This window comes from Nothobranchius furzeri, chromosome 18 (genome assembly GCF_043380555.1).
Source record: "Nothobranchius furzeri strain GRZ-AD chromosome 18, NfurGRZ-RIMD1, whole genome shotgun sequence".
In the NCBI taxonomy this organism is placed as follows: Eukaryota; Metazoa; Chordata; class Actinopteri; order Cyprinodontiformes; family Nothobranchiidae; genus Nothobranchius; species Nothobranchius furzeri.
Genome location: NC_091758.1, coordinates 32,311,076 through 32,320,594, shown reverse-complemented (window position 1 = coordinate 32,320,594; position 9,519 = coordinate 32,311,076). Strand labels below are relative to the sequence as shown.

General features: G+C 39.2%; 2 protein-coding genes across 5 annotated transcripts in view; both read left to right on the top strand.

The window, feature by feature from the left end:
- The first annotated feature begins 3 nt into the window (after positions 1-3).
- Positions 4-8,925, top strand: fam161b (FAM161 centrosomal protein B). 3 transcript variants are annotated; one of them, XM_015970139.3, is made up of 9 exons: positions 6-167; positions 1,076-1,289; positions 1,366-1,805; positions 2,709-3,007; positions 5,353-5,471; positions 5,552-5,719; positions 5,825-5,924; positions 6,007-6,140; positions 6,348-8,925. In XM_015970139.3, the coding sequence occupies exons 2-9, from the start codon at positions 1,087-1,089 to the stop codon at positions 6,427-6,429; spliced, it is 1,545 nt and encodes a 514-aa protein (XP_015825625.3). In that variant the 5' UTR covers positions 6-167; positions 1,076-1,086; the 3' UTR covers positions 6,430-8,925. The 3 variants fall into 3 exon arrangements, 2 of the variants coding, with proteins under 2 accessions (XP_070402998.1, XP_015825625.3); XM_070546897.1 differs by lacking the exon at positions 1,076-1,289 and having other exon boundaries at positions 4-167; XR_008563420.2 differs by lacking the exon at positions 6,348-8,925 and having other exon boundaries at positions 5-167; positions 5,552-5,697.
- A 79-nt stretch (positions 8,926-9,004) lies between these two features.
- Positions 9,005-9,519, top strand: part of ngb (neuroglobin) — a 3,409-nt gene continuing 2,894 nt past the window's right edge. Inside the window, exons 1-2 of one of the 2 annotated variants that reach the window (XM_015970138.3) lie at positions 9,005-9,225; positions 9,416-9,512. In XM_015970138.3, coding sequence (XP_015825624.1) covers positions 9,421-9,512 — 92 coding nt within the window. In that variant the 5' untranslated portion in view covers positions 9,005-9,225; positions 9,416-9,420. Of the gene's footprint in view, positions 9,226-9,326; positions 9,513-9,519 lie in introns of both variants that reach the window. The other variant, XM_015970137.3, reaches the window with a different exon arrangement.

Here is a 9,519-nt window from a genome sequence, read left to right as displayed (position 1 = left end):
TCCGTCCACCAACAGTGCTATTGCTACCAAAACGACCGTTTGCTGCGCTTCAAGCTTGATGCAAACTTCTTCTTCTCATCAAATAACATCCTAAAATACTAAAAACAAGAATTTGGAGTTTTTCAGGAGTCAGAAAAAAGCGCTTCAGTAAACTCGTCTGTTACCAGGTTGGCAGCTTTTTTTTCTTTTGAGATTAATTTTATATTTTTTTTCGACAAATTATCGGCCTTTAAATGCAAGGAAGCATTTAATAAAGTGTGGGGTTCGTTATAAATAATAGAAGTGTATTTTTTGTGACGGAAATTATGTAAAACCAATGTTGAGAGCGCCGAGAGGTGGTTGCCATAGTAACCGGTTACACAATCAGTTAAGACTGACATAGACAGTCACAAACACAGTAAATACCCCATCCTAGAGGCGAATTTCTAGTTTTTAGTTATTTTCTATTCCTCCAGGCTTTGTGGAGGCATTTTAATCGCGTTACTGTGGAATTCGAGTATCTTTTGTGTTATTTTATTTTAATTTACTCACAAATGATCATACAACAGATGAACAGTAACAGGAAGTCATGTCTTTTAGAAAACAAATATTAAAAAATTCTCGACACAGGACCTGAGAAACTCATTATCACTTTAATAATCGTTAAAAGTTTTTATTTCTGTGCTGCCAAATAAAATAGGAAAAAAAAATAATGTGTTGTATGCTAAAACATCTTATTTCATTATTTTACTTAACTAACAAACACATTTCTTTAAATGATCAGAGATTGGAAATAAAAAGAGAGGAAATACAGGTGAAATGCAATAAATAAATAAATAAATAAATAAATAAATAAAAACATTTTTAAATACTTCAAAAACAATTTTAAGTCCCAGAAACATTTTCTAAATCAAAGGTTTTAATCAATTTCACTGATGTCATCTCATCTTAATGGATAAAAATGTATACTGTCAGAGTAGATTTGATAGATTTGCATGAAAATTCTTCCTGAAGATGTTGGGTTCAAATCCAGAGTTGAATTACTTAGTTTTATTTTGTCTCTTATCCTCTTTTGTTTCTTTATTTTTTAAATCAGATACAATAAAAATGGCAACGTCTGACACTTTGCTGGAGGATGTACAGCGATCAGAGATTATGCTCCAGCTTCAGCTCAAGGCTATGAGAAAGTCTCTCAGTCTGCAGCTGCAGGAGTTAAAGAAAAAACAGACAGAGGAGCTGGAGAAAAGGATTCATCAGAACTCTCACCTGTCAAGTGATGAAAATGGAAAATCAGATGATGAAAAACAATTGTATACCTTCTGAGATGGTTCATTTTTTTGTGTAAAATTATAATTAATGTATTAAAATACAGTCTATGTTTTTCAGATTTGTGGGAATGAGGAGATCCACCTCTTTATCTGCTCTGACCTCAGATAAAAGGAGCCCCAGCAAACCCAAACAGAGGCCTAACACATGTTCGCCGTGTGAACGATTCGCTTTATTTAAAACAACACAGCAGGCCAAAGAGGAAGCAGATGAGGCTGAGTGTAAAAAGAAATTCTGTGCTGTTCCTGTCCCCGTCCACATCGTTCGCACCAGCTACCAGGAGATGATGGAGCTCAGAGCAAAAGAGCGGAAACAGGGCCAGGAAGAGAGGAAGCTATTCCTGATCTCCATTCAGAAACCGTTCAGCTTCCAGGAGAGAGAAAAAAATAAAAAGGAGAAACAGATAGAAACATTAAACCAAGTCTGTCAAAATCCAAAAGACAATGTTTGTGTTAAAACCACCCCACAAAAAGAAAGCAAGGATCCACAGCAACTGAAAGGTGGGTTCTCTCTCTGATAGAATGATTTCATCACAATTAAAATAAAACTTGCAGTAAATTCTCCAACAAAACATTCTCAGGCAATATAAAAATGTAAACATTTTTTTTAATTAAATCATAAATAACAGCTTAATTATTGTCTGTTTAGGAAACTTCTGCTTGTTGGTAGATGATTAGACATATGTCACAGAAGAACGTCCCTTTTCACTTCCAGTCCCCCGGTCGACAAACGATCACGTCTTCATAGGGTATAAAAACGTAGAAAACATTTCTGCATGAGCCATATTTCTTTTTTTATTAGCAGATGCAACTGTTCATATAAAATAAATAAAAAAGCACTCACAGTGTTATCTTCTGCTGTTTAAATCCTACCCAGATCCTAACAGAACACAGTGTCATCATGTAGTATTTTTGTTTTATAGCCTAGTTAAATTTACAGCTACGTTTTGTGTAGTGTGGTCATGACTGATGCTCCTTTTTGTAAGATTTCACTAACACATTTAACCCTTTCAGATCTAAGGCTTAGCTTTATGAAAAAGAATGTTTGATGTTTTAGTCAATCAATCAATCAATCAATCAATCAATCAATCAATCAATCAATCAATCAATCAATCAATCAATCAATCAATCAATCAATCAATCAATCAATCAATCAATCAAACAATCCTTTATTAATCCCAGAGGGAAATTAGAGTTTCAGTACACACAATTCAGAAGAATTGGTGACTGTGGTCATTCGCAACCCTGAGTCGTGCCACTAAAGAAACTAAAATAGATACGCTTTAAGAGATTAAACAATTTTTCATCAGGATTTAAGTAAAAGGATAGATTATTTGAACAAACAACAGCATAACGGCATGTGTGACATAACTCCAGTGTGTTTGCTTGTATTTTTTGCACAAGTTTGTGGAAAAGTTTGCACTCGAAAGACGACACAGAAGGAAAGCCCACCGCAGACCCAGAGTCCAAAGATCCACTCTGCTGATCTCACCAGGAAACAAAAGTTAGGATTCCTGGATGAAGAGCTGAGCTTCCAGCCGACAGTCATCCGTGCGGTACCAAACTTCAGTCGGCTGCACAAGGCCCTGCAGACTAAAAGGATGGAGATGCAGAGCAAAGATCCAACCAAGTGTCAGCCCTTCTTCTTAAGTACCTCACATCGACCTGCAAGGAAAATGATTAAGGGCCCAGAAACCTCACAGGTAAATCATTGTTGAATCAGAATAGTTGCTTTTATTTAGTTGGTCATTATAATTTTACTTGTTTCTCATAATCCAAACTAAACAATTTCTCTAATTATTTCCCAAATATCTAAATACATTGAAGTGAGTAGATGTATAAGCAGAAGTATTTGTTTTCTATAAAATGTATGCAAAGTTAATTTGCACACTTCTACACACAGTGCATTTTTAAAGAGCAAGTCACCCCCCTACCAAAGTCTTGCTCCGCTCTTGTCGTTTCTGTCTGAAAAATGCACCAAAAGGCATACCGAGAGGGTGGTGCTGTGGCAGTGACTGACAACACTCACCTCTCACCCCAACTTGGAGATTCTCCGTCGGAGAAACGAGTTGCTAACAAACACACACTCCGCTCGAACGGAGAAACAGAAACACGCTTCCAATTCTGGAGGATTTCTCTCCACCTCCTTCACCAGAAGAGAGGAGAGGGAGGCAGATTATTTGAAGGAGACAAGCAGCTCTGAGCCGTACCGGCTCGTTAGTGGCCGAGACTCAGCTGCTTTTACATGTAGTGCAGACTTTTAACCCAAGGAGGGCACTACACTGATGGTTTTTGGCAGAATATTTATATTTTAAATAAGATGCACTAAAATGTCTAAATAATGACTACAGCACTTTTTGACACTCGTTTATAAAGTTTATCAGCAAATAAGGCGACTTGGGGGGTTGACTTTAAATGCTGGTTGAATACTTTTACTTTTTACTTCGAACTACATTTGAAAATGCGTACTTTCATACAAAAAATGTAGGATACTTCCACTTTTAGTACATTTTTTCACTCCTTTCTCTGTACTTTTACTTCGTATAAAGTTCTTCTCCCACCACTGCCTAAAACCGACGGATGGATGTTTTAAAAGTTGAATTTTGTAACCATACATTTTATGAGCAGATGTTCTTTCCATTAGTCCTGACCAGTGCTTTAATATAACATATTCCTATAGCTTCTCAGCTTTTATGTGTTTTTCCCGAAATGTGACACCCAACCTTCAAAGGCGGGATAGTCCTTCCCCTTTAACGGCCCCATGTCAGACGTTCTCTGCGTTATAATTTATGACGTTTCATATAATAACACTGTATACAGCCGTGTAGTTTTCATTGCTCAGCTCAAGCAGCAAAATGTTATTTTTTAAATTACTAGCATTTCTTTTGCCTGACTGGATGTTTCACATGAGAGTATTAAAGAGTAAATATAACCATAGCAGTAATTGGGTAGAAATAACAGTAATTTACACCAGGAAGAACTTTGTGTGCAGCGGAAACATTTTTCCTGTCGGGCTCTCATGTATTTTTGGGACTCAGCCCAAAATTATCCAATCATCTGAGTTTTTCTTCATAAAAACTGTCTGACATTTTTGGGCAAATTCCTCTAAAAGCTGCATTTAAAAGGAAAACATCTCATTTGGCTAAAAAGCCTTATAGGGTATAAATAGAGCAGAACAGAACATGATATAATATAATATACTATAATATACTATACTATAATATAATATAATATAATATAATATAATATAATATAATATAATATAATAATATAATATAGGCTGCGCAGTGGCGTAGACATTAGAGCTGTTGCCTTGCAGCAAGAAGGTTCTGGGTTCGCTTCCCGGCTTGGGATCTTTCTACATGGAGTTTGCATGTTCTCCCTGTGCATGTGTGGGTTCTCTCCGGGTACTCCGGCTTCCTCCCACCGTCCAAAAACATGACTGTTAGGTTGATTTGTCTGTCCAAATTGTCCTTAGGTGTGAGTGTGTGTGTGTGCATGATTGTTTGTCCTGTGTGTCTGTGTTGCCCTGTGATGGACTGGCTCTCTGCCCAGGGTGTACCCCGCCTGATTGCCCATTTACCGCTGGAGATAGGCACCAGCCCCCCTGCGACCCTGCGTGGACAAGCGGGTTCAGAAAATGGATGGATGGATAATAGAATAGAATAGAACAACTTTATTATCTGACACCAAGCGGTTACAGAAATGTATCTTTCAACAGGGCTCATCATCATCCACATTTTCATAGAACAGTAAATACAATAAAAAAATCATAAAAAACTAAAAACACAGATATACGCTTAAAAGTCATAAAACCAAAGATGAAACTATATGCTTTAAACACAAAGTTATATTTCTATTAGATTAATGTTTTCAGATTTTCTTTTCCAGGCGTTTTATTACCAGTTTTAGATTTACTTCACTGTAGTTCCCTTTTCCTTTCATTTCATTATAACTGTTTTATTACATTTGTGCGAGTGGTTGTTTAATTTGTACTCAAGCGATATATTTGATAAAAAATATTTTATATTTCCTCGTTTTATTAAAGGAATCTAAATTCAGAAGCTTTAGTAGAAGTAAGTCACTTGGAGCTTTGACGGCTCTGTCCGCTGACACGCTCCCCACCTTCATCACAGACGCCGTGAGGCAGCGCTGTGCAGCCATTAGGTGAGTTCTGATTGTTTAAGCATCTCCTTTCTGCACAAATTAAGGGATAATCTGAAATTCAATGTGTTGTATCTTAACAGAAAATCCATGGATTTGAGGGAAAGTAAGAATCAAGAAAGTGCAGACTGGTTGAAGAACTACCAGACAAGATCCCAGTCCATCAGGAAGGCCGTAACTCTTCATGCCAAGGTCCTGGATCCTCACAGCAGCTTAAACGACGTGCTCAGTGAGAATCTGAAGCGCCTTTGGTTTGTGCTGATCACTCAGTTGTCTCGCAGTATTTGTGTCTCGCTTGTAAGGACCTAATAACGTTCCTGTTTTAGCTGTTGAGACTGTAAATGTGCCGTTTTTAGGGAGGCTGATCAACAGACAACGAGAGAATACACGAGAGAATTAAAGGACATAAAGGCTCGAGTTAGTAAACGCCCTTTTTTGTTTGCTCAACTGAAACAGGTAAGGAATAAAAAGCTCAAACTTCCCTGCTTGATGTATTTGACGTCCGCCTGCAAGAGTGTAACAGAGTTTTTACTGGCAGAGAAACGCAAAGGCCCGTGCCGAGCAGATATACAGGAGCAAGCTGCAGAAAGCTGGGTTAGAGGAGCAGTTTGTCCAAGAAAATGGAGAATTATTCAGATCTGATGATGACGGTGACACAGAAACACAAAGCAGGTAAGCAGATTCTCTGTGTTATAGCACGGCTGCTTGAGAGCCAAGGACTTCATGTGGTTTGGTCATGTTGCATTACATAATTTTCTGAGCTCTTTCTGCAGTCTTGAGTAAAAAAAGCAAAAAAAAAAAAAAAAAAGCACTGCTGCCAAGTAAAAGTTCGACGTAATTACAATATAGGCATTTTCTAACCCGAAATGTCTGATTTAGGGAAGAAAATGTAGACGACGGGGAGAAAATTGAAGATGTGGAAGAGAAGAGCGTGAAGTCCAAAGGGGAAGAAGCACCATGATCAAAAAGGTTCAGGCAAAGCCGAGTTTCTTGTGGCCTGTCCACCAGAAAACAAGGCTGTCCTCAAAAGTGATTCATGTCACTGCGAACACCAAAGACTTGATCATTTCAAATGTGCACCTATAAATTATAAAATCACAAAACGTGGGAACCTTTCAATCACAAATCTTTGGATTTACTACGGAAAAGGGAAGAAAACTGTATTTAAAACCTTTGCAATGTTTTCTAAAATGATGTTTTAGATTAATCTGTAATTGTATTTTATTGTCTTTACAGGTCGAGTCACTGGTTGTATTTAGAAATTTTGAAATTGGAACTAAATGCCACATGCTCAGTAGTTCCAATCTGGATTAGATGGATATAGAGGATCTGCCTAAAGCTAAAGGTTGCTGATTTAAAGAGATCAATTCAGGGTTTTGTCAAAAATCAAAATTAGCACCTGAGGGTGAATTTGAGTACAAATAAAATGATAAATGACCCGCACTTGTATAGCGTCTCTCAGAGTACGGACTCCAAAGCGCTTTACACTACAGTGTATCATTCATCCGTTCACACACTGATGGTGATGAGCTACGATGTAGCCACAGCTGCCCTGGGGCACACTGACAAAGGCGAGGCTGCCGAGCACAGGTGCCACCAGCCCCTCCGATCACCACCAGCAGGCGGGGTAGGTTAAGTGTCTTGCCCAAGGACACAACAGCAGAATTCTCTGTCCGGAGCCGGGATCGAACCTGCAACCTTCCGATTACCGGACAACCCGCTCAACCTGTTGAGCTACTGCCCCAAAACTAAATTAACAACAGCAGCACAAATTAACACACATAAAATGCAAAAGAGTATAATTAAAGATGCACTCTTTGGCTTGGATATAATTAAAAAAACATAGTTTATTCGATTTAATCTGAGATTTTAATCCTGGATATTATAAGACTATAAACAGCAGGTGATGCATCCTGTCTCTTCCGAATGTTACAATGACTTATTTGATAATGTTCCAATCTAGAATATCAAACCTTTTCCCATAACTATATATGAAGGCATGCATGCAGGAATAGGAAGCCTGTAATTTAAAGGACTCATGCTGCCAGAATAAACTTTAAAAAAACAAGCTTTCAGGTGAATTTTTCTACTGAAACTTCATTTCTTCTGAGATTTAACACGTGACATCACTCAGATAATTTCACACAGGTTTTAAAAGAGTTTTAGACATTTTTAACTGAATGTATCTCAAAAGAACACATTCGGTGAGATCTCATTCCAATTTTATTTATGATGAATGAGGAATTGAGTTATTTCTAAAGCGGCACTGCCAGCTAAATAAACAGTCCTCATCTGCCTTCACACAGACCAGTGCAGCGGTCTGCTCCAAGCCTGCAAATCCACATCAAATATTCTTGGGCACTGGCCTCAGCTGAACTCTGTGCTTTGACAGCTGCATGCCAGGAATTTCAGAGATCATTTTAAGTTACAAACCACATGAGGATGTTTGAACATGCATTAAAAAAACATAATCAAAGAGTCAGCCATTGTGTCTTGCTTTAAATCCTTTGAAATTTCTTGCTTGTACAATGGTGTATAGTCAGAATGTTGTCACTTTATTTCTATTAAGTGTAATTTCATTCTTTGATCTCTCGTATATCACATAATGAAGCTTCAAGGGCTCCATCCTCTCAGGTTGTCATGGGAACGCTGTATCCTTTCCCACTCTGCCTTGAATTCCCTCAGGAGAAGTCTGTGCACCTCCAATTCCCCCGGATGCACAATGAAACATTAACTCGATTCCTGCTTGGAAATACGTTAGAGCAAACAGTGTGTGTGTGTGTGTGCGTACGTGCGTGCGTGCGTGTGTGTAGGCTGAGAAGGAAGAAACACATTTAGATTAATGAGAGGCTGCTGTTTGAGGAGTGGCTGTGCAAAGGTAGATGAACAATATAATTTTACCAAGGTGGTATGTTCAGGTCCCTTATTACTGTAGTCTTTAAATTTCCCACACATTTCATTTTGTAAATGCTTGGGTGGTAAATGTAGGCAGCTGATGACACATGTCACATTAGACGATAAAGGCCCTCAGATGGTTTTCACCCTTCTTTAAAGCAGCAATTGTGCTGCTAATCCCCAGAGTGTGATTGTTTGTGGTTATTTTTGCTGCTTTTCATGATTTCTTGTTTAATGTATCCCCTTGATTAGAATGTAAAAGTCCAATGAGAAAGTTTTGGTGTGTGGATGTAGATGATCTAGTCCTCAGTTCACCTGCAGGAGGAGCTGTGGCTTGCTGCAGCTTCTGAGGAGCAGAAGAGAGAGATCTCTCTCCTTTTTTCTCCATCAGTGGCACGGACAGTACCCCAGTGCTGGAGGGGGAGAGAGAGAGAGAGAGAGAGAGAGAGAGAGAGAGAGAGAGAGAGAGAGAGAGAGAGAGAGAGAGAGAGAGAGAGAGAGAGAGAGAGAGAGAGAGAGAGAGAGAGAGAGAGAGAGAGAGAGAGAGAGAGAGAGAGAGAGAGAGAGAGAGAGAGAGAGAGAGAGAGAGAGAGAGAGAGAGAGAGAGAGAGAGAAAGAGCATCAGGAGGCAAAGAGGAGAGAGATAGCAGCCAGTGTGACAGATAAGAGCGTGGCAGAACTTGTCTTCCTGACTGCACCGTGGGTCGGGGAAATAGAGAACAAGTGGAGCAGAGTGTCAGGCTGCAGCCTGCACAACAAACACACTCACACACACACCCACAGACACACACACACTCACATACCCACAGAAACAGACAGACCGCTCCAGAAGAAGTTCAGAGTGAGGACTGACCTCAAAAAGGTACAGTATGATCATTCCTCTTTCAGCCATGCCACCATTTTTAAATGCTAAACACAACCAGCAACTCTGCTGCTTGTGTGATGCTCCACTTTGTTTCCCAGGTGGGTTGGAAGAAGTTTTTTCTTGTTTCTCTTGATCTGAGCCTCGTCCTGTGCTGGAGTTGTGTTCCTCACCTACTGAGTGTTTAAAGGGACAATGCTGTCAGTGAAAGACAAGGAGCTGATACGAGACAGCTGGGAGAGTCTTGGCAAGAACAAAGCCCCTCACGGTGTCGTCATGTTCTCCAGGTAAGCT

What these genes read in the sequence shown, in the direction of transcription:
- fam161b (XM_015970139.3), top strand. Translation starts at nt 1,087, where the DNA reads ATGGCAACGTCTGACACTTTGCTGGAGGATGTACAGCGATCAGAGATT. An exon ending in GAGAATCTGAAGCGCCTTTG is followed by an intron (nt 5,720 to 5,824) that starts GTTTGTGCTGAT and finishes TGCCGTTTTTAG; the next exon opens with GGAGGCTGATCAACAGACAA. An exon ending in GACACAGAAACACAAAGCAG is followed by an intron (nt 6,141 to 6,347) that starts GTAAGCAGATTC and finishes TGTCTGATTTAG; the next exon opens with GGAAGAAAATGTAGACGACG.